The following is a 26,225-nucleotide window of genomic DNA, read 5'->3' on the forward strand; positions in this document are numbered from 1 at the left end:
TAAACACGTAAAAGGAGATGAAAATTTAATAATAGTTGGAGATTGAAATGCAAGCATTGGAAAAGGCAAGGAAGGAAATATAGTGGGTGAATACGGGCTGGGTAAAGGAATGAAAGAGGGGACCGACTTCTAGAGTTTTGCACGAAGTATAATTTAGTAATTGCCAACACCCGATTTAAACATCATAATAGAAGAATATACACTTGAAAAAAGCCAGGCGATACTGCAAGGTATCAGATAGATTATATTATGGTTAAGCAAAGATTTAGAAATCAACTCGTCGACTGCAAAACTTACCCTGGAGCAGACATTGATAGCGACCATAATTTGGTGATAATGAAATGTAGATTGGGGTTTAAAAACCTGAAGAAAAGGTGTCAGATGAATCGGTGGAATTTAGAGAAGCTTGAAGAAGAGGAGGTAAAGAAGATTTTTGAGGAGGACATCGCAAGAGGTTTGAGTAAAAAAGATAAGGTAGAAAATGTAGAAGAAGAATGGGAGAATGTTAAAAAGGAAATTCTTAAATCAGCAGAAGCAAACTTAGGCGAAACAAAGAGAACTGGTAGAAAACCTTGGGTTTCAGATGATATATTGCAGCTGATGGATGAATGTAGAAAATATAAGAATGCTAGTGATGAAGAAAGTAAAAGGAACTATCGGCAATTAAGAAATGCTATAAACAGGAAGTGCAACTTAGCGAAAGAAGAGTGGATTAAAGAAAAGTGTTCAGAAGTAGAAAGAGAAATGAACATTGGTAAAATAGAAGGAGCATACAGGAAAGTTAAGGAAAATTTTGGGGTACATAAATTAAAATCTAATAATGTGTTAAACAAAGATGGTACACCAATATATAATACGAAAGGTAAAGTCGATAGATGGGTGGAATATATTGAAGAGTTATACGGAGGAAATGAATTAGAAAATGGTGTTATAGAGGAAGAAGAGGAAGTTGAGGAGGATGAAATGGGAGAAACAATACTGAGATCTGAATTTAAGAGAGCATTAAAAGATTTAAATGGCAGAAAGGCTCCTGGAATAGACGGAATACCTGTAGAATTACTGCGCAGTGCAGGTGAGGAAGCGATTGATAGATTATACAAACTGGTGTGTAATATTTATGAAAAAGGGGAATTTCCATCAGACTTCAAAATAAGTGTTATAGTTATGATACCAAAGAAAGCAGGGGCAGATAAATGTGAAGAATACAGAACAATTAGTTTAACTAGTCATGCATCAAAAATCTTAATTAGAATTCTATACAGAAGAATTGAGAGGAGAGTGGAAGAAGTGTTAGGAGAAGACCAATTTGGTTTCAGGAAAAGTATAGGGACAAGGGAAGCAATTTTAGGCCTCAGATTAATAGTAGAAGGAAGATTAAAGAAAAACATACCGATATACTTGGCGTTTATAGACCTAGAAAAGGCATTCGATAACGTAGACTGGAATAAAAAGTTCAGCATTTTAAAAAAATTAGGGTTCAAATACAGAGATAGAAGAATAATTGCTAACATGTACAGGAACCAAACAGCAACAGTAACAATTGAAGAACATAAGAAAGAAGCCGTAATAAGAAAGGGAGTCCAACAAGGGTGTTCCCTGTCTCCGTTACCTTTTAATCTTTACATGGAACTAGCAGTTAATGATGTTAAAGAACAATTTAGATTCGGAGTAACAGTACAAGGTGAAAAGATAAAGATGCTACGATTTGCTGATGATATAGTAATTCTAGCCGAGAGTAAAAAAGATTTAGAAGAAACAATGAACGGCATAGTATAAGTCCTACGCAAGAACTATCGTGTGAAAATAAACAAGAACAAAACAAAAGTAATGAAATGTAGTAGAAATAACAAAGATGGACCACTGAATGTGAAAATAGGAGTAGAAAAGATTATGGAGGTAGAAAATTTTTGTTATTTGGGAAGTAGAATTACTAAAGATGGACGAAGCAGGAGCGATATAAAATGCCGAATAGCACAAGCTAAACGAGCCTTCAGTAAGAAATATAATTTGTTTACATTAAAAATTAATTTAAATGTCAGGAAAAGATTTTTGAAAGTATATGTTTGGAGTGTCGCTTTATATGGAAGTGAAACTTGGACGATCGGAGTATCTGAGAAGAAAAGATTAGAAGCTTTTGAAATGCGGTGCTATAGGAGAAAGTTAAAAATCAGATGGGTGGATTAAGTGACAAATGAAGAGGTATTGCGGCAAATAGATGAAGAAAGAAGCATTTGGAAAAATATAGTTAAAAGAAGAGACAGACTTATAGGCCACATACTAAGGCATCCTGGAATAGTCGCTTTAATATTGGAAGGACAGGTAGAAGGAAAAAATTGTGTAGGCAGGCCACGTTTGGAATATGTAAAACAAATTGTTAGGGATGTAGGATGTAGAGGGTATACTGAAATGAAACGACTAGCACTAGATAGGGAATCTTGGAGAGCTGCATCAAACCAGTCAAATGACTGAAGACAAAAAAAAAAATTTTACATAAAAAAATAATTAGGAAAAAAGAACTCATAATTTTGGTTATGTTTTTCAATAAAAAAGAATTTTTTTATCATAATGTTACAAATAGAGCTTAAAACAATTGAATTAATATGCCAGAAAGTTTATGTAATTCATCGTAATTGAAAGTTATGCAATTCATTGCTGGCTTTTTTGTTAATTTTAGAATCAAGTATTTTGAAAAGAATTATTCTAACAGTAATTACTTAACAATGATTCATGTATAAAAGTATCAGTTTATTTTAAGTTCTATTTCTTTTCAGACACCATCTTCAGGATTTCCGGGTGTAATGGATGATCTTGTATTTTCTGGTGCTGGTTCTGGGTGCAATGCTGATGATGAGGATCAGTGTACTCCAGTATTTGAAACTGGATCAGGTTTGTAGATTTTATTTCTGTTTTAAATTAATTTTTCTGTTGAGTTGTTCATGATTTTCTTGTTCAAGATGATCAGTAATGATATTAATTTAAACTTCTGTAACAATAAGTTGCAGAAAATCATACAATAAAATGTTTTTAAAAAAATAATTTAAAATATTCTCATTTGCCTTTTTCAAAAAGGAAGAAAGAAAATGAATGAAAACAGTTTGTATTAAGGCTTTTTAAAAATGTGATGTTATGGTATTCAGTTTAGTTTTTTTTCAGTTTAGTTTAACTTTTTCTTTCTTCTTTTTTGAAAAAAAGTGAATGAGAATATTTTAAAAACATTTTATTTTACAATTTGATTCATTTTGTTGTTACATAATAGTAAATTTTAAATTTAAATTAACTGCATAATAAATTTTGATCTTATTGAAATAGCTTAAAACTTAAATTCTTTCCTCTGATTCTTAATAAATAAATTTGTGATGTTCTTTTCGTCATATTTGTGTTCATATAATAATTCCTTCCTATCTACTTGAAATGACAGCTACAAAAAACCTGCTTGGTAAATCTATCACTATAAATGACATCAATAACACAAATTAACATTTAATACTTTGCAATTAACAAAGAAGTATTTTTGTAGTCAAAAGAACAATAATTCAATTTTTTGGAATGTACTTAATAATAATTACATTATTATTAAGAACATTTATGGCAATATTTGCATGCAAATTAATAAATAATAAATTAGTTTTTATGTAAAATTTTTCAGTATGAATGAGATGATTTTAGTTGATACAGGAGATGATCTTATAACTCCAGTATATGTGCCACCTACAAGACCTCCAGTCCAGGTTACTACTAAAGACAAACTTTGCGACGATGAAGAAGACTGTTTCACTGGATCTGGCTCTGGAGAAGTAACAAGTACTCCAGATGAACATGGAACTACTATTAAAGGTAAATTATTATTATTGTTTGAGCAAATAATAATTTACTCTTCGTTAATGTCCATATTATTATGAAATTGTACCGTAGGTGCTTGTTCCATTCTTAAAGACATTCCAGAATTTTATTTAGATATCGTAAAATCTAATAAATTGTTAGCTTATTTACAAGAAAATGTAAGTTGAAAATATACAGGTAAAACTTATCTGTGCTATGGTTACTGTATTAAAGTTGAGTTACTTTACTTGGGCACATGTTATTAAATTAATTTTTGTTTAATTTGTAGATATTTACAGAACTATAATAAATAAAAAAGCAATTCTGTGGTTATGCATTGTTAAAGCTACTTTAACAATGATGGCAAATATAACAATGATACTTTAATATGATGGCAAACAGCATCGAAGCAGTTAGTCAACAACAGAGCTTTAAAAAAAAAACCCTTTCGGCACGCCGGAAGGCAGAAGTAGATTTCACTGGTGCTAAGTAGGGAATACAAAGATTTCCACCTTAAAGTTAACAAAAACTTCAAATTTATTCAATACAACAATGACTACACGTGAAAAACAGTTTCACATGTTTAGCATATGACAAGCCCCATCTTACATTTCCAGCAACATTTTGGTCATCCCTTGCTGTAAGTGATGGTCATATTAAATATCATTTCAGACAAAAGTTTTAGTAATGTTTAGAGGACTAACAACCACTTTTAATCAATTTGATACTGTACCTATTAACGGAGGTATGATTTTTTTGTCTTTGAAACCCCATTTTTTCACCCCCTGTGCCAGTGGTTGGTGATATCAAAAAACTTTACCTAGATAAGTTTTAGGTCCTTCTCCAAAGAATGGTAGGAACTTTAAACGAATTCGATATTTTACTTAATAAGAAAGTTATAGCGATATTTTGTTTTTCGGAAAAAGCTTCCCAATTTAACCCCCATGGTCCGATTTTGCCCATTAATGAACTCGACGGAGATTTTGGGTCGTTATATTTTATGTCAATTTGAAAGTTATTGGTGCAAAATTACGGCAGTTATCTTGTCCACCAGAAAGTGAAATACTAGGCCCAGCTAATGTACGAGCTTGTGACGTCACGAGCAGACTGCGTATTACTACTCGGCCTAAAAACATCATCTCCGTGTTTCAAACCGCAGTATTACTTATCGTATTGCACGTGGTAATAACTTCATATTTGCATTTACTAATTATAAACAATACATAATTAATTCTTTTATAACCTTTATTTGTACTAAATTATTAATTTTAATAATAAACAAAAACTTACTTCAATTTTCTTCATGCATTTAATTGAAACTTCTAGCAAGTTCACCATCCTCGCTAAACAAATCACTATCGCTGTCACTTTCACTATCAGAGTCTACACGTGTAATACAACGTTCTGTTATTTCATTTATCATTGGTTCTAGTTTTTCATACTCTTTTTCAATATTTTTTTTTTTTACTTTTTCACAATAGGGTCATCTTAATCATGGAATTAATTTTTCAACATTTTCCAAAGAAAATGTTGTGTCATAACTCGCCACATGTCCTTATACGACTGATCATACCATCTCAATTGGATTCAAATCAGAATGGTTTGGTGGGAATCTAAGAACATGAGCCCATATTTTTTCAAAAGTTCATGCAAGTGATATTTTTGTACTTTAGTTTTATGTAACTTTATTAATTCATATAACTTTGGTTTCAGCATTTTTGAACTATACGGAGTATGGGTTTTCTCTAGCCAATCGGTCATATCTTTTCTTGTGGAGTTAGAATTTGGCGCTTTATCAATACCTGAATTGCGATAAGGGGCGTTATCAACAACTACTACTGACATTGATGGAAGATTTGAAATCAATTTTTCACGCGCCCATTTCATGAAATTGTCTGTGTTCATGTTGTCATGGTAGTTGCCACTTTTCGAACTGGCTTTCCAAGATAGTAATTCGTTCGGAATAAAACCGATTTCTCCTGCAGCATGAATTACTATTAAACGGTTACCTTTATTAATCGGCACATGAAGTCCCTCAACAATACCATCGTACCACGACTTTGTCGAACAATGCAAACTTAAAATGTACGTTTCATCCAAATAAACAGTTGTACCACTGTTTTGTCTACTTAGCCATTGCCTGCAAATATTCAATTCTCTTCCACCTAATATCGAATTTCTCAATTAAACGTTTTGTTATTTTCAGTTTTACGCCATTTGAAACCTAACTCTTTCAAAATAACAGCTAAAGTTGATTCACTGCCTTTAAAATCAATAGGTGACTGAAGTTCTTGCCTAATTTTTTTAAAGTAGGTAATTCATTCTTCTTTGAATGAAATTCATTAAATGTTCTTTTAACTACACCTGATCAAAACTGTCCAGTCTGCTAACAGGTTTTGAACGTCGTATATACTTTTTCAGCGTGCTGAAAGAACTCGATTGGGATGTTGATGGAAGAATCATGTCTTTTTTTTCTCTTCTGAGTTTTTGAACCTGTGTTCTTGATATCCCACAAGCAGCAGCAGTTCTTTCTTCACATTTTTGAATGACAAGCTGCTGCCCTACTGCATGTCTCAACTTCCATTGTAGTGGCTGACGCTGATGTCTTCTACCTTCTTTTACAATCGTGGAGTTATTAATAACCATTCTTCTTTGAAAAGTATTTGTTGAAGTTTCATCAGCTGAATCTGTACTTTTTTCATCTGGGCAGTAGTTTGCATCTTCATCTGTGTCATCAAGTTCACTTTCACTCAAATATAAATCCTCATTCAAGATATGGTATTTTGTCACGGATAGTGGGTCATCAATATCTAAAGTTCCATTTTTTGAACAGGAAGGCTTATCTTGTCCAAAATTAACATTTTCATTTGGTTTAAAGGAGGGACCATCCATAAAATTAGCATCATTTAATCTGAAATGATTAAAATAATAATTTTATATTATGTTATAATTTAAAACAATCTTTACAAGTTTGTAAATCGTAACAAAGATTGACAAGTTTGTAAAACTATATTAGTTATAGATTATTTATGTCTCTTGGTGGTCAATCTGAGCAAAATTATTACGCATTTTATAAAAAAAATGCTACTCAGAGTACTGAGAATAAAATTCCTTTTAAGTAGTTAACTTGCCTTGTATTTTTTTATTGCTTTGGTCAAGAAAGCCATATTTGTTTTAAGGTTATGTATATATTTTATAATACATATTGTTTCACTTAATATTATAAGTTAATTTAAAGCAAAAATACAAAGGTATTTTATTCTTAGTATTATTTTGTACTGTAACCTTTATTTTCCTGTATGTTATCTTTTGTTTCCTCCAAAGCAAGCTTTATCATCATCACTCCACGAGAGGTTATGACTCTTTTATGTAAATTACTTTTTGAATTCATTTTAATGATAAACTCATTTGAATAAAGAAGGGAAGCAAACAAAATGTACGCACAAATGTATATGTAATGTTCACAGACAAGTTGCAACACGAAACTGAAAAAACTAGTTGTACTATAGTGGTGGGGGTAAGGGCACTATCTGGACATAATGCTAGCTTATTCTCAATTTTCTGGAGGTAAATAGCTGCTACATGTCCATATAGTGTTCTTTACCTCGCAAGCATGTTGGTACATAGTGCCGTTTCGAAATGGCTAAATCTGTTATTTTTAGGCTTAGGACATAGTGCTTTGTATTTCTGAAAAAAGAAAAAATGCGAAGGAAACTGTTAAAAACTTAATTTTATATAAAAATGAACAGAGTGCCTTTTATCTCCGATACACAGATACATATTTAAATTTCAAAACAATTCATTAACATATTGACCACTGTATTAGTAAAATTTAATATTTAATAACATTTAAATTTATATTTCAGAGTGTACCATGAAGTTCTCCTGGAACTTTCATAACCTATTCTATGAAAATGATGGAAAAAGTTCATATAAACATATGTCCTAAAATGCTTCATTTGCGAGTTACAGCTAGTGAATTATTTCACTCAGATTTCAGCCACCCCAATAAATGAAGTTGTACTGAAAATTTTAGAACATTGATTAAGGGGCAGAATTGATTTCTTATGATTTTTGACCTGAAAAATCAAATAAAATTAGTCCCAGAACTGTATTTGCAGTAATTTTTTGAGAAATTTGGGTTCAAAACCAATAAATTGGGATAATAAACCGCATTTTTTATGTTTCATGTACAGTAATTTTGTTAAATGGTAAATAATGTTTGTATACAAAATAGTAAATTAACGAAGTTATTTTTTTCCACATCTAAAAAGTGTATTTTCCGACAAAACCTTTTTTGTTTTACCCCCTTGTTTCTTACAACCTAAGTGAGATAGAGATCTGGGACTACTTTTATTCAATTTCTTAGATAAAAGCAAAAAAGAAGCACCCAATTTACTCCTCAATTTGTACCTGAAGAATTTTAATACCTTTTAATTTCATAGAGGGAGCAGAAAGCAGGGCTAAATGTTTCACGAGACGAAACTCGATAACAAACCGTTTTCTGACCAATGTTTACAATAAACTTTTTTTTTATCTTTTGCTATAGAATCATCCCCTGAGAGATTGGCATGAAATTTGAAATCACTCTGTACATAAGTCCTTGAATTGCATCACACAGGACAATTTTAAAATAGTAACTAAATTTTAATAAAGACTTGTTTATTGTTGATTCTTATATTTTAGAAAATTTACTAAAGTAAAGCAATTTTTGAAAATTCCTAAATTAAAAATAGAATCGTAAACAGCATTTAACATTAAAAAAATATTGCAAAATAAAGTTAGTGTATTATAGTATGTTTACTTTATAACAATAATTATTAAAAAATAAGAAATAAATAATTATTATCTAATAGATAGATAATAATTTATTTTAACTTAGCCAGTTACCAAGTGGCTAAGTTATTTTTTTAAAAATTAGTAACAAAATTTTAAAGAGTAAAGTGGAACTGCTGTGTTGTATGGTTGTATGTGTAAAAAAAATATGAATAAGTGATCGAGCAATTAACAAACTTTATTAAAAAAACCTTGCTCAAAATTAATAATGAATGCATATGAACCGCGGTAATGATGGTCAGTTGCTGTCACTCTGTGAAGCCAATGTGGATGAACATAACATCACACAATCTTTAGCCTTGAACAGAATAAATTATTGTTGTTCAGAATCAAAACCTGTGAACCCTTCTACATTTGATGTGACCTGACTGATACACTATAATCATTGCAGGTACAATTTTGTAGCTGCAGGACAGATTCCAGTCACGCTAATGGTACTCATTATCATCTTTTTTTTTTAATTTGTAATTAATTTTTTAAAATTATTTTTATAATTTTTAGAAGGTTCAACAGTGGGAGTTACTAGTCATACGAGTCATACTGCTGTACCATCGGGTTCAGTTCCTGGTATAATTGACTCATCTGGTACCAGTACTATCGTAGATGGAGGAGCAACATCTGATATTCCATACATATCAGTATCCAGCAGTTCAGGAAGTTCATCGATCCCTAGTTCTCCTTCATTCTCAGCTGAGTCTTCCTCAACTACATCTACTGTCATTGAATCAACTACACCGACAACAACAACAACCCAGTATCGACCACCCCCACCACCACCGCCACCACAACCTTCGCCGATCATTCCAATTAGAGACAGAGACCGGATATCTTCCCAATCAGCTGAAAATACTGCCCTCATTATTGGCATCATTGCTGGGACAATGATACTGATTGTTCTAGTTATTCTATTAGTGTTAAAATTTAAAAACCGTTCAGGCACTGTGTACAAGGTAGATGAAAGAAAAACATTCAACACTGGTTCACAGGGTCAAAGTGCAGCTTTGTTAGGTGCAAATCAGTCACCTCCAACACCACAAGCAATTAATGGTAATGTAAGAAATGGTAACGGTAAAACGAAAAAACGTGAATTAAAAGACATTAAGGAGTGGTATGTTTAAAATTATTAATAGTATTATTACTTATGTTAAAAACTAAAGACTTATTTTGAAAGCATACTGTCGAAACATAAATAATTAATGTTGTCACCTTACTTTTAAAATAAATCTTTTCATATTTTATTGTTCATTTAATAAAATACAAATAAAATTCAGTACTTCGTAACTGTCATAATCTGAATATCTGATTAAGCTCACTGAGTAAAGATTTAATTTTAATGACAGTTAAATTGCTGATTGGCAGTAAATAAAAATGATTTTTAGAATTGTGTTTAATATTTTAAAAAACTGCTTTTTTTTAATCATAAGAGCTATATCAGTTAATTTTTCCCTCCATTCTTGATTTTTTCAAAATTTAGACTTCGAAAATCTGTAACAAATTTGGAAACCGATTATTATTTATTGGGTCCATAATATGCTCAATACATTGAATGTTTTACTTCAGTGAACACTAAAATGTATAACACTAACTCCTATATGAACAGAAGTTTTGTTTACATAAACAATTTCCATTCATGGGTTAATCTAACATGAAACAACAAATGACATCTAGTAGTACAAGATTTTATTTCAGATTGTATAAGTTCCTGAATTCATTTTCATAAAACTTTTTTTATGTAATTAATTGATCAATAAATGCAATAAAAGCCATTAAAAGATTATCTTTTGAAGATGTGTAGTGTATAATTATTAGTTTTTGAATTAACTTAAATGTGAAAACATTATTTGATAGTAATACAAGTATTCGGTACTATTTTTCATTAGTCATTTAGTTGCAGATAAATAAAAAAGCTTGAACATATTTCCTATCATCATTGTCTGAATTCTTCATTTATTATCACTTTTACCATAAAAAAAATACTGAACTGCAAGTTCAATGAACTGGTTGGTCTGACTCAGGACAAGCAAGATAAACTGTCAAGCTAATCTGTCACATAATTCGTTGTATCATGCTAGCTTCTAGACCAGATGGTTTCAAATTAGTTTCCTTGCAAGGTAGGGCATTATTTCATCTATCATTTTATACACTTCATCCTCCTTATTAAAATAGTAATACTGTGCAAGGTTTTAATACTAAAATAAAATTAAAAAATCATTTTTTGTTATTCGGGTGGACTGGAATTAGCTGTAATTAAAAACCCAAAACTTAAATGGTTTCCAAAAGTTCAGGGACAAAAGAACCCTAAAACAAAGTTTTGATATTCTGTGATCATTTTCTTTATTAATCTTAAATTTTTTATATTAATTTTAATCATTTTTTAAAGATTGTTAACTCATTTAGAAGTCAGGTGATAATGTTAAAAAAAAATTAATGTACAGAAAGAATTATTGAAAAACATCAGTTATGATGTTTATATTTTATTCTATTAAGTCAACTGTCACAAAAAAGAAACGAAAAATTAAGCACAATTTGTTAATAACTATAGAGAAATTTGTTAAAAATAAAATACTAATAAATAAAGGACATTAAATATATTCAATTTTATAAAAACCCAACAATAAATAATATTTGATGTTTTATATTTTAATATAATAATCACACGTTAGAAGTTTTGAAACTTTAACACGAAATTATTAATATTATTTCTGTTAGTTTTATTTTTAATTTTAGATTCCTTAAAAAGACTGAATTATTTATTTTATTTAATGTTCATTGAAAATATTGTACATAGTAACAATAACTTTATTATATTACTCATAATTATAATTACTATTGTAATATTATGTGTAAACATATGATAAATACTAAGGTGTTTGATAAAACGTAAATATTTACATATTGCAAGGGTTGATATATCATATTTATTAACTTAAAATGAATACATAATTTGGAAAATGATAAAAAAAGGATGTAAATATTTTATAATTTTGATATACATAATAATTATGAATTAACAAGTCTATTAATAGACTTCATTGAAATTATAATTATACTAACAGAAATCTGTTGGTTATGAAAAATATAAATTCATTGGATAGATGTGATTAAAACATTTTATACATTAATATTTGTTCCCTAAAAAAAAAAAACCATAACGCATAGTAATTTTAAAAAAAATAATAATCATCTATTTAAACTCATAAATTACTTCTTACAGTAACATCACTTTTCTTATCATACATAATGTACGGTATTTATATTAAAAGAATTCAAACCTTTATTAGATGTTATATACTTAAAAATTAATTTTGACGCTTCCTACCCAAATTCAGGTAAAAGATTGCATACTGAGTTTAAACGATTAAAAACTAGAAAAAAGCTTTTCTAAATAGTTCATAAATTCATTTGAGAAACCTCTTCTAACACCATATAATGCAAAGAATAACTGTTTTTCTTACCTGTATTCTAGTCAGTACACTGTATTATACTTATGTATTATCAATAATCCACTATAACACTGAGAACTGTGAAGTAACACCTAAGAGAAAAAACTGGCCAGATGTAATTGCCCAGAACAATCAATATTTTAACAAGCAAAAAATAAACAAATATGTTACTTTTTCAAGGATCTTTAGTAATTTATTGCTTTTATAAATGAATCACTGTTAAATGACATAATATTCCATCAATTACAATTATTACTTGCCCGCATTTATTTTGGGATTGTTTCCCCAATTTTTAGATCATTCAGCCAAACAAGTTGCAATTTTTTTATAACCCCTGACACATTGACAAATGTTATTAAATTCTTTTACCAAATTAATTTTTTAATCAAACATTTCATTATCTACTTAACTGATAAAGATCATGTGTTGATTTATCCTATCCCTTGTCTATGATCATATACTCTTCTTGTTACCAGTTTTGTAACTTAACATTCTCACATTCTAATTTGTTAATTGATAATGTATGGAACAGTATTTTAATATCATAACAGTTTTGTTCAGCACAAAAACTGTTCAAAATGTATACAAAAATAAAAATGCCCAATAAAAGCACTCACAAATAATTTACATATTAAAAGTTATAACTAGGTGTGTATTTTTTACAGTTTCAATAGTCATAGTTACTAGTAATTTATTTACTTTGCTCTGGAAACTTACTCACATTCAGTTACAGTAACCTACCCGTCTTTTTTTGTTTAGTTTTTTAATGATAGAAATGAACTTTTAGTGTAAGAAAATGCAAAGCTTAACTGAGATTCAAACCCAGAATGTTCCAAATTAATTACTTATAAATGCAGAAGCCAAACATAAAAAAGTAATAAATTATTAAAATAAAATAAACTAATGAAACATCACTATAAAGTTCTATAAAAAATTTAAAGCTGTTTTTTAAAAATATACCTTTTTCGCCTTTTATATTTAATCAGTTCTTCTAAAATACCAATGATGATTGTTTACCAATCAATACACAGGTCGATTAGATTATAACAATTAATTTTCATATTTATTTAAATTTTATAAATGCTTTGAGCATTTCTCTTAGCTATTTATATTTAATGTCCAGTATTTCATATTTAATTCGTGAAACTAAACACTTTGAATTAGTCAAATTTAAATTTTATTTTACGGTTCTAATTTATTGTTCCATACATGAACTGAACTGTTTTAATTTTTATTAGTAAGAATAAAATCTAATTTTTGTTTTTCCTTCTACACGAGTAAATTTATTTTCAAGATTAAATATAAATTCTCATGAATTTTTGAAGTTATTATCAGGCTGCATAAAATTTAAAACAGCTTTAAAAAACTTTTAAATTTAATTTTACTGCTTAAATTTTTCTGATTATTTATTACGTTCAGTTCCTGGCAAGAGTTAAGCATTTGTCACCAGTCATTTTATTCATCAGTCTTATCTTGCTGATTAAAATATATAAAAAAACATGTCTGAGGTCTTAATATTAAAATAAAATATGTTTTATTTAAATAATGCATTACACTGGGTTTTTATAACAATTAAAAAGCTACTGCAATTAATACTTTTTTCCCAGTATCTGCTTTTTATTGGTTATAAGCGATTTCTGGAATTGACAATTATGTCATTTTACCTAGAGATACTGTAATTAAAGCACTTACACACGGGTAAATATATTTAATTTTATTATTCAGTAAATGTTTTTTTTTTTTTTTAATAATTAATGTAATTAAGTGTGTAATTACATTTTTTAATATATATAAATATTTTGTTATATATTTCTTTTAATAGACATATTTTTTAAATTAGAAAACCAAGAAACAGAGTCCAGTAATTTTACATGTGTCTACAGGGGTTTCATTCTGGATTGTAGGAAATATTGTCTTATGTAATGTAAAGTAAACCAAATTATTTCTGTCTCAAAAGCAAGAAATTTATATCAAAATCTTTAATCAAGATAATATGAGTGTAACTACTTTATTTGTGTGACAAATTTTTAAGAGATGATTTTTATTACAAATTTAATAATGTATAAGTAAATTTATACCTACTGTTTCCAAGAAAAATTTATTTAAAAAATATCCAGTTTTTTATTTTTTCTTATTAATAAGAAAATGTGTGTCTATACATAGCAGAGGTATATTTTGTCACATATACTTTTGACCACTTATTACAATAATTATAGCCATCAGTATATGCTTTTTAAGGAGAAAGTTCCTAACCCATGACTCTAGAACTAGTACACTTACCAATGCTGCATAAGTTCAAGCTGTGCATTACAGCTAATTTTTGGTATTGTACTGTAAAAAATAATGTTTAAATTAATTAAATTCCCTTAAAAATTACACCTTGGTTTATTTTATTCAAAAGTGGATAATTTTGAATAACAAATGCAGTGTTATTAAACAAGTAGAATAATCTTTTATAGAAAAATTATTATTATTATTGTTAAAGCATTTAAATAAAATGTAAAGATTATAATAATTAATTAAAATAAAAGTTAAGAAGGTGCTTCAGTAAAATTTATTTTTGAATTACATTTATTTTTAGTGGTGCTACAACTATTTTAATATAATAAACTATAATGATAAACATCATTAAGGATAAATAATAAATTATTATAATGTAAATTGTTTCACAACAGTAAAATAACATTATCTTTTCTTTATAATCTGTTTCATTTTCCTCTGTTTCATAAGATGTAGACAGTAGATCTAGAGAAAAAAATGTATATTTGGTTACTTTTTCAGAAAATTGAGTTAGCACAATGTTGTTTTCTAACATGAAATACTAGCTGGAAAAATAAAAGATAAAAATGTACAAATCCAAATAATAATGCAAAAATGTAAAATTACTGTATTTATCCCAAGCCTGGTATGGGATGTTTATTACTCTTGAAGATGACTGTCTTATTTGGGAATGTTTTATGATTCGTATCAGGCTGTCTACAACATTTATGACGCACCTAGCATTGTAATTGTAACTTCTGTTATCTTCAGGAGTCATTTTATTAAATGTGGATTTGGCTGATTAAACTTGCATTATTAATTTGCACCCTTCAGTTTCTAGAAAACTTCTACAGAGATGTTGCAAGTGTTAACTATAAATTATGAGCATTTATCTTCTAAACTATGACCTTTTGAATAAAAAATACATATTAGAATCTTTACAAGGCAATTTTTCAGTACCACCTGAATAGAGGAAAGAATAAAACTTGTAAAACATTATAATATAGAATATAAATGGTCGTCAAAAAGTTAATAAGTACATACAAAAATATATCCTAAATGATAAAAATAGATGATAATAATTTGAATGATTAAACTGTAGAATAAATTATTTAATTCTAGAAGAATTAACTAACACTTAACTAACACTCTTCAATTTTCCAGGATGACACGGCTCCAGAATTGTGGAACCATTAGCTTGTAAGAAAATTCAGTTTACTATCTTAGTATTCTAACCCTAATTTATACTGCTTATCAGTAATGTTATGAAAGATTTCATACATGAAAAACATAATTCTTTTTAAATAAACACAGTTTCTTTACCCTGTGAGGGTAGTCTGTCCTTCATTTTGCTCTAATTTTTCAATTATCAATTTCAGTACTTTAACAGAAAGCATGTAAATAAAAAGTATACCATTAAATTATAGATTGAAATCAGGAGTGGCAAATGACTACAGTATTGCAAACTAGATGTTGTAGTAAATACAGAGCTCTTGAGTAAGTATGAATCCAGTTTACAAACTGATAATTCTGCATTCCCTGAAACATAAATTATAATTTTCTGTGAAATTGAAAGATGTGTTGTAAAGATAAATGTAAATGTGAACAGCTAAAGCCATATTTAATAAACTTGTTCCGAAAGAGCACCAAGTAATATAATTTCATTATGTGTAATCTCACTGTTTAAAGTTAAACTCAAGAAGTGACCACTGAAAGAATAAGAAAGCCCAGTTTTACTTTATACTATGTACTCTCTACATTAGTATTGGTTGGGATTTTTTTTAGAAACCCATGTAGAAGTAAAGTCTTCAGATAAGTCACATGCAAAGTTGCTACCCACTAAGAAAGCAGATGCCCAATGGTTATCATTTAGGTGAATTTACCAATCCTTCTATTATTTACTCAAGAGAGGTTGATCAAGAATTAAGTAAAACAGAGGTTGACAACAACATAGAAACTAAGTGTGGCTTTCTGGATAATATTCTTTGTTGACCAAATTATTTCCCTACTTGGTCTTGGGAGCTTTATTTTCAGCATCCTTGTTATTGGAAAAGATAAGAGTGCCAGTGTTAATAAAATCAAATTAAATATAAATAAAACTGATGCAAATAATAAATAAAAATCATAATTTTAGTGTAACTAGTAATATTTTTTTAGTGTTTATAACTCTGTGTAATGGTTAATTTTTCTTCAGCTTAATCACATAAATTACTAAATAACAGACCAAACAGTTAAAGTAGTAGTTACAATATCAGGTTCTAGATTAACTGGTCTTAGGTCTGACTCTCAGTATGGATCTAGTACTTTTTACGATGATTTCATTCATCTCACCTCCTCTATTTAAGTATAAGTAAGCATATCTGGCATAGTAATAAAAAATAAGCAAGCTGTAAATCATTTTAAAGCTTTAAATTATGTATAATTTGTAAGATAAGATTTTAAAAACTTTACAAAATCAAATTCATTTCTTATTCATTAAAGTTGTAGAAAAATGTCTTAAATAATTTGGGTGATTTTATGAAATGCTAGTTTCACACCAATACGTCTTATCAATATCGATGTGATAATAGATCACTGATAAGCATTCCCTACATTGTCACACTGGTTAATGTTGAAAACTTATTCGTTAATAAAAAAAGTCATTTGTAATTTTTTCCTAAATTTTGTTTAATGTATCCATACTTTAAAGACTTTAAGATACTTAGGTTATGTTACACGAAAACACTTCTCTTGATTGATTTTGAAAGTTTCTCGATTGATAACAGGATTCCTGTTTCAATATCAGCTGTTAAACTGAACAGATGATTATTCGTTCCGTATACCGAAAACGCGCGGAAATGTTGAATGTTGTGCAATTAATTTCATTTCCAGTTACTTAATCAGTTTGTATTTTATGCTGAATCGTATATCGCTTTTATTTATTGACGTGACGCATTCTTGTTTACTCACTTACTGTGCTATACGGTGAGCGTAAGCAATTATATGTTGTTTTTTTTGGTGAGCTGTTCGTTTCAGAGATATATATATATTCTATTTGGTAAGATTATAAATAAGTAGATATTATAATTATTGTTATAGCTTATTTTTTTATTTAAATGCCGCATTTGTATTCATGATATGAATCTTTTACATCATAATTAACTGCCGTGTTATCTACCACTTCAGTTCGGGTGAATCCAGACTGTTCGCACTCCAGGTTTTGAGACTTGATTCGGGTTGTTCATAAAAAATTAGGGGGGACGTGTTTCGGGAAATTTCGATTGAAACATCGAGGTCCTCTAGAGGGGGTTAAAGTTTAAATATGGCATATTTAAAATATGAAATTACGTAGAGAGAGTACATGCCCGTATATGTTTGTAAAGGGGCTCGTGAGCTGTCGATTCATAACTTTAGAGAGAGCTGGATGAGAGATTGGTAGTGAGAGAGATAAAAATACGCCCATCTGAATTGGTAGACTATTCCATCTCGCCCATCCACTTAAAACATTCAAATGCTCATTTACGTCCAGAATTTTAACAGCTTCGGATTCATGTCGGTTTTGTAAACCGCCGAAAACTTATAAAGTTAAAGTAATCTGCTTATGTAATTGGACATTATGTTTTCAAAAATATCTTAATATATTGCTTTTCCATTTTTCCTTCTGTTTCAACGAATAACAGAGTAAAAAATTACAGGTACCTTCTCTATTAAGGTATACTTAATGATAAATTCTTGTGTGATTAGTTAATGTTATGAAATGTACATAAAGTGAGATTTTTCATCACGTTTTAAAATGAAATAAAAGGACGAAAAATTTACTACTAGACCAGAAGATGCATGCTTTGACCAGCGAAAAATGTAATACACCTGATACTGTATTAGTAATTGGTAATTTGTATTCATAAATGCAAAAACAAGAAAATTAAACATGGTATTAGCATCATTTCTTATTTGTAGAATGATAAGAAGTAAATAAATATTTATTAAAAAAGGAGTACATTTCTTTCCCATATGAGAGGGAAAGGTGCTTCTCAAACCTTTCGAAATGCAAAGTTTTAACTACATTTTTAAATATATATCTTATGAAAAAATTTCTAGAATTGCTTGACATTAGTTCTGCAGTTTAAATGGATGCAGTCTTTATTGTCACTACAGTAATATCACCAAATTTCACTAAAAAATTATTTTTAATTTATTGCATTTTTCTTATAAAAAAATTTGGAAATTACAGGTAAAAATATAATGTAATTAATTTCCATCTTTCCATTTATTTAATTTTTAATCAATTAGTATTTCATGTTCTAAGTACAAGAATAGGTTTGTTTTATATGTATGTAATCTAAGTTTTCAGTTTTACATTTTTTTATTGTGGTTGCATATTTATTAACTGATGTCAACATTTTTTTCAATTATTAATTAATTTTTTAATAATATAGTGGAGATCTTAAATTCATAAACACTTTTATGCCTGTAATAACTCTTACAATTAAAGCCATTAATCTTAGGTACTTTAAGTAATAGCCTGTTAAAGTGCAAGGAAATATAAGTTTATATTTCCTTGCGTATTAATATATATATATATTTTTTTTTAATTACAATCATAAAATGTCGTGTGTAAATATATTGAATTCTCTTAAGTTTTATAGAAATTTTTCTATAGTAGCCCATAAAATTTGTAATTAAAAAAAAAACTTATAACTACTTTGTTCTTAAAATTTTGACAAATTGTGTTTATGAACATTCATAAAATATTAAAAATTTATTGTTTAATTGTTGTAAATAATTTTGAAATATTATTGTATTAGTTTAATGAGATGTTATGATTGATATATCTCACATACATTGTTTTCCAGAAAATATAAACACACTTTTATCTTTTGTATAGAATTATGTTTATGAAAAAGTCTCCTAAGCTAAATTTATTTATAAAAATCCCAACCTATGAAAATTTCTGTTAATTTTTTAATTCCATGTCACATCAAATAAATTATTACATTCTATTTGAACCGTAAATATTTACTAAAGGAATTCAAGATCGAAAGTACAACTTCTGTTATTCTTATTGTGCTATTTGCAATGTAAAAAGTGAGAATAAAAATGTATAGAGGTTCAAAAAATGTTGGGAGGAACCAAGACACATTAAGTTGATAATGAATTGGATAAAAAATAAGGGTACTCTGGCCAAGCAGACACATATAATTTTATTAATAGAATTACAGTTCTGTAATGCTATTTGACCAAAGTTCAAACTTATTTAAAGGTTTAGTTTATTTATCAATTAATTTGAGGGTTCATACTGCACACACTAAATGTTTGGATTTAACTGATTATCATGGGCAATCACAGTTTTTAGAGTTGTAACTGAAATTATATCCTGTGTGAAATTGTTTAATTGCAATTTAAAAATAAATGTTAATTATAATGGAACTTTGTTATTTGATATATATTTTCAGTGTTTAAAAATAACTAAGAAATATTCTTGAATTTAAAAAATAATTAAAATAAATAAAGTAGTAAGCAATTAATTGATAAAAACCTTTTATTTGTTTATACAAAAGAAGTTATTAAGCTGATAATTTGTTTCAAAGTCAAGACCATCCAAGTTATGACACTGAATTTCCTGCTGAAAACACTTTTAGGGTAATTCAGTTACATTTAATTTTTTTTCCCAAGCTTTCTGATATTTTCCAGTATTCATAGATTTGTCAAAAAGTAAAGGCTTAGTAGCTGTAGGTATAAAATATTACAAATAAAACCATTATTATTGTTACTAATTTAAATAAAACGTAATCTATAGCTAGAAATTTCAAGAGTAAAAAAATATAATCTGGAGAAAAGAAAACCTACAGTGAATTTTTTAACCTCAGTTTCCTTTACTTTTATTTCATATGGCACCACTAAAGCATTTACTGACTAATTGACTTATTATCAGATGTTTGGGGTGACATTTACCTTGATATATTTTGTGATGTAAATGTAAATCTTTTTCTTTTGTTCAACTGCTTCTGATTTGTCATTAATGTCATGTTATAGTGCTAAGTATTCGTTACAAATTATTTATTTCATATGTCTAATGATAAAGCTACATAGAAAAAAAAAGATTAAAAAAATGAAATTACAAAATTATGATACTCTTAATTTTATTAATAATTATTAAAAAAAATACATATAAGTAAAACCTGTATAATATCCACTTTATTTATTTACACTAATTTTATTAGCATTTATAAATTGTTGGCAATAAATGCTTACGGTTTGAAACTGTCCATTTTTAATAAATGTAAATAAAAAATTGATTTAAAAAATAAACAAAATTGTACAGAAAGAAGTTTATGTTATAAATTTTTATTGAATTTCCTTTTTCTACCTTGATAAGGTTCAAATATTCATTATTGAACCCTGAGCAAGGTTTTTATGATTTGCATGACAGTGAACTTCTAACATCTTATACATAATTATTACGTGATCCTTAATAAGTATTGACAATACTTACTCATTGTCATTAATGTGTCTTGTGGTTCAGGTCTTTATTTGTTCTCATCAGCCAAACAAACCACTGTAAATCATGCTAGTAGATTTTTCATTTTTCTATAACTTATTAGCATGCAATATAACTTCATTTAAGAGTTATATGTAAATAGTTATCAAACATAATTAATCGTTAAAACATTATTCATAATTCATTTTAATTCACCTGTTTATTATGGTAAAATACATATTAAGCTGAGATAGACTAATTTCAAAAGTGAATAATAATCGGTTAAAATTAGTTATTTTGTTGTATAATAATAATACAACAATCAATACACAGTAACACGCAGTTTGCATATGTGTATGTTAGGAATCGTTATCGAACAGGTTGTATGTCACATGCTGAAATATAAATCTGTTCTAAAATTGGTATAACTTTCTGAAGAAAAAAGCATTCTATCCCAGGTCGACTAAAGAATGTGAAGAGTTAGTGGTTTCCCATTGGCTTCTTTACAGAGTTTACAGAATTGGCTTCTTTACAGAGTGCTGTTGTACGTGGCATGTCAAAGCTAAATTTGGTAAAAATTCATCCGTATATGTGATGCTTTCTCGCTGTTCACCACAGGAATTGGTTGTGAATGAATATCATTACTCTTGGGGAGTGCAATTTTGAACAGTTTCTCTTTTACTTCCGATGCTTCGTACGCATTACTACCAGAAGCGGATAATGTAAAGCAGCAGATAATGCACTCCTACCCAGAAAAAATGTAAATGAAATTTTTACGCTAACTGTACTCGGTGGTATAGTTGTAGATGTAATTTACATACTGCTGGATACAAAATATATCATAAAAGTATGTCAAGAGGATTTTAGAAATATCTTTAATAAGTACGGAATTTATGTATCTCTGATTACTATTTCTGTGTTGTAGGTAAAAAAAGGTATTAATGATTATTTTTTGTGTGGAAATTAACCAGTAAGACCCCTCCCAAGCTCAGTAACAATTTATATTTTTTCTTTACATTAAGTTTTCTGATTCAGTATTCTCCTATTCCAATATTTAAATCATAAAATTCTTAATACATATCTACCTAATTAAAAAAATATTGCGGGCACTGAGGATGGTCATGAAGATATCAAAGACATTTTGAAGAAAGGTCTTAAAAACAATTTATTACATAATCTTTTTCAGTTTTTACAAAAATTTATATTTAAAAAAATAATATTCTTTTTGTAGAAAAATTCTTTACAATGAAGCTATGTGTAAAAATTCTTCATAGATCTAGAGCCATGCTGCAAGAAGAAATGTATGGTAATTACCAAAATATGGGTTATGGGGTTTTGTATTTCTGAACATTTCATGATCCAGAAACCCCAAAAGAACAAAAAAAAAGTAGGAGTAATATGTGTACATATGAACATTACTTGTAGGCTGAACTTGTGACTGGTTTAACTGATTTTGATGAAATTTGATACACAAAACTCATGTATATTGGGCAATTTGTTGGTAAATGTATGGGGTCAATATCTTGAGATAGTTTCTTTAGTCGATTTTCTCAAAATTTGTAAAACTTAACCACACTTTATATTAAGTTCAGTACATGTGTACATGCTTATCTTACCATTTTTTTAAAAATCTACCCCCAAATTCTCCTCCTTCAAAAATTGAAAAAGTTATCTTTTTAATTTATTACATATTTTTTAACCAAATTTTTTTTATATATTCCTACATAAAATATATAATATATATAGTAGCAGTGCAAGTGGCCCCAAAAAATACTTTAGGACAGTACTGGGATGGGGGAGCCAATCTAGGTTTAAAAATGTAAGTTAAAAAATTTTTTTTTTATTTTTTCATGTTCCATTTTTTTTTCACCATATGAATAAATGTCCATTGCTAGGAAAGTGTAACAATTTTTTTATTTCAGGTTTTTAAAATTAAATTTTAAGTAGAAATCTACTTAAAATATAAAATTCTTTCAATAAGTTTATAGTGATTTCAATTAAGTTACTACTGGCCATACCATTTACAAAAGTTCAGTCCAAATGTAATGATTGTGTTGCTTTTATTATTGGAGATAATACCATGGCAAGACTATTGTTAAGAATTAATTTCAAATGAGAGTTTTTTTTTTAGATAAATATTACAAAATATTATCAATCTAGTTCCAAGTAACTTATATCAGTATTATTAAGATGAAAGTTAGGACCTAATTGTGTGTTATTACAAATTATTACTACTGAAGTTATATTTTTTTAAATGTTGTCAGTATCTTAAATTTTGTCTTAGGTATAGATAAAAAAAAAAAAAAAAAAAAAAAAAAAAAAAAACTAAAATTAATTTATTTAAATTTTTCTTTAAATTATTTAATAAATAATTATAAATTATCCTGTATGTTCAAAAAACAATCAGCTGCAAGAAAACAATAATAGTAATAAGCGTGTTGGAGCCTTTATTAAATAAAGAGATTTAATTATAGAAATAAGAAAAAATAAATTAGAATATATTTAAATTAGTTGACAAAATTAAATGAGGCAAAAAAAATGCCATTCAGCTGCGATTTCAAAATCTTTTGTTGGTAGCACAAATTTATGAAATTTTTTTTGTTTTTTTTACTGGGCTGAGGAGCCATCAGAAAAATAAAAATTTGTAACAGTGTTTTTACTTTACTTATAACTTGCTTTTGGAAACAAAAGAACAATGTAGTATTGTGCTTCAAGTACTCACTAATCACACAGTAGCTTTGGCTTTGTAATTTTCCTTCTTTTTAAAATATATGAGAAATGGATGTACTGTGGCATAAGTTTTTGATCAGTGATATGAGTTGACTTCATTCTGTATCACAAAAGGAAAATTTTGAGAGAAGTCGTCTCCCATTACAATACCCACCAACAAGATTTCATTTTTAATATTGAGAAAATTAGCTTGATTCTTTGCAACAAAATGATACCTATGTAGGTTATTTCAATTTTCTGTAATTTTATGTAATTACTCTTGAAATGGAAGAATTTGAGTAGTTAGTTAGCAATGCTCAACAGAAACCCACTGTTTGAAGATAATTTCAGAATCAAAATCATCCCAGCTCTCTTGCAGTAATCTGAGGACTTCATTAGTGCCATGATATTTTTCATGCTGTGACAGAATGCACGTTTCATTTTCTGTATCACATATCATGGTTGAAAGGAGAATTTTATAATCAAATTTCATTTTTAGAGCAGATAATATGAGTTTTACATTTTGGTGGGTGAGACACACACACACACACACACACGCACGCATGCAAACATAGTAGAGTGAGTACCTAACCCCCAGCCAGAACACAAAATTTAGGTATTATCAACAAATTGTGAAAAACCAATTTTTAAATTTTGTTTTTCTTTGAAGGCTGTGTTCAATTCTTTTAATTTACATTAGATAAACCTGTTTTTGAATATTAATTTTCTTCCTGTCAGCTTGTCTAGAGACACAATCCTTGCCTGGCATTATTCGGCTGTGCTCCTTACTTGACTGGGTTTCTTTTTGCCGAACTGTGGAAAAATTCCACTTGTTTTAACTAATTGTTTGGATTGACGGGCTAAATACTAACACTAAACTCATTTTTAATTTTTTAAATGCTCCAGCTGCTTGGTAATTAACTTAAAATATTAATTTTTTCCTGGGTTGGTGTAACTATTTTCACTTTATCCTTTGTTTTAATGATTAATTCTTCATATTCCCTAACTAAATCAGCATAATTTTGTGGTTCTAAACTTTTCTTCTGTAGAAATATTTAAATCAAAGGTGTCGTTTAATTTATTGGTAACTGCTATTTTTGTAACTTTATTTTTTTAAATCGGTTCCTTTGCACTGCTCGATAATTTTTTAACCTTAATGGGGAAATGCCAAGTGCTGAACCAGCTTTATTCACCGACTTGACTGTAATACATTGAGGCTCAAATATATCTTGACATTCCAGTTCACTTTCTGTATCATCTTGTGGTTTTCATTTTAAGTATTTTGTACACTGTGCTCTGCCTAGAATTAATTTTAAACTTGGATTGCTTGTTGAAATTGTCAAAAATATTTCTCAAAGAGATTTCTTAACCGGTTTAGTGCGACAGCTAAATGGGTCAGAGCAATTTTTCCCATAATGTGAAAATATTTATTTAAATATTCAATTTTATGAAAAGTACAGATATTTTTTGTTTCAGTACATCTACTTAAAGATATTAATGTTATTTGCTGTTCATTAAACTCTAAAATATCATGCAATACTGAAGATCTGTTAGTCAATTTGTGACATGCCAGTGTGAATGACAACTAAACACTCCATAATCCATTTTTATAAAATGCAAGGGTTCTTACAATAGCAATACAGTTAGTATAAATTATAAAACTACCGATTGCATCTAACTTTGTCATATCCCAGTTTCTCTACAGCTAAAATAAAAATTTCTCTAATTAATAAAATTAAGAAAAAATATATCGCGTAAAACAGAAGTTCACGGCTAATAAAATTACTTTATAAATAAGTATACATTACCTAATCACAGTGTTAACACTAGCAACAGTACAACATATCACAGTGAAATAAAAACAGTAACTGAGCCTTCTACAATGGTTACATTCAGGATTCACAAGCATTCATGTCTTTGCATGTCTATTCACTTTCATGTTTAAACATGAGCGTATGTTTGAATCACACTTTAAGTAACAAACTATCTATCTATCTCATTATAGACATATCAAAATATTTTGTATAGTAGGCCTAGATTATCTGAAAAAATACAAGCTGTGAATTTTTTGGATACTTTGTTCATGGATAGAAGGAACAGTATTTTTGGTGTTTTTGATGGCTTCATTACTCGTCAACCCCTCTGAATAACAAAATAAAGTAAAATAAAGTCTTAAAGTACATAAAAAGTACTTACTACTGTAAAAATTTCAGATTTTTTCCACCCGTCCCACGTGAATTTTTGGGCCCCAAAAATGAGACATTTTCAAAATGTTACGATATAGCGGCCATTTTTTTTTTTTAATGAAGGACACTCGGTAACAGTAGAATTTTTTTTAATAAGTGCAGTACCTAAAATAAAAAAACAGGCCTGTTACTTTAAGTCCTTCATTAGTTATTTTGGGCCCAAAATTTGAAGAAAAAAAACAATTTGTAAATGTAACTTCAGTAAACAACACAGTTTGGTGATGTAACAAAATGAATTTTGAGTACACTAAGATGAAGTTGCAACATTATTCTTTCCAAAAAGTCCTTTTTGACCTTTGTATGAAGTAAAATAAGAATGCTATAGCTCATGGAAAAAGTGATGAAAATGGCTGTTTGTACCTGTTGGAAGTTAGAAAATAGTCTATTACTCGAGAAAAATGTTTTTAAAAATATAAAAAAATTGTTTTTGGCCACTACAGGGTGGGTAGTTAACAT

General features: G+C 28.4%; 2 protein-coding genes across 4 annotated transcripts in view; both read left to right on the top strand.

The window, feature by feature from the left end:
* The window catches only part of LOC142324680 (neurexin 1-like), a 311,382-nt gene extending 301,435 nt beyond the window's left edge, over positions 1 to 9,947 (top strand). The window contains exons 20-22 of the mRNA XM_075365567.1: positions 2,772 to 2,886; positions 3,667 to 3,834; positions 9,157 to 9,947. Coding sequence (XP_075221682.1) covers positions 2,772 to 2,886; positions 3,667 to 3,834; positions 9,157 to 9,773 — 900 coding nt within the window. The 3' untranslated portion in view covers positions 9,774 to 9,947. The remainder of the gene's footprint in view (positions 1 to 2,771; positions 2,887 to 3,666; positions 3,835 to 9,156) is intronic.
* Positions 9,948 to 14,817: 4,870 nt separating this feature from the next.
* The window catches only part of LOC142324682 (transcriptional adapter 2b-like), an 83,092-nt gene continuing 71,684 nt past the window's right edge, over positions 14,818 to 26,225 (top strand). For all 3 annotated transcript variants that reach the window (XR_012756352.1, XR_012756353.1, XM_075365569.1), the window contains exon 1: positions 14,818 to 17,394. The gene's annotated coding sequence lies outside the window, so the exon portion shown is untranslated. The remainder of the gene's footprint in view (positions 17,395 to 26,225) is intronic.

Source organism: Lycorma delicatula, chromosome 5 (assembly GCF_047948215.1).
Source record: "Lycorma delicatula isolate Av1 chromosome 5, ASM4794821v1, whole genome shotgun sequence".
In the NCBI taxonomy this organism is placed as follows: Eukaryota; Metazoa; Arthropoda; class Insecta; order Hemiptera; family Fulgoridae; genus Lycorma; species Lycorma delicatula.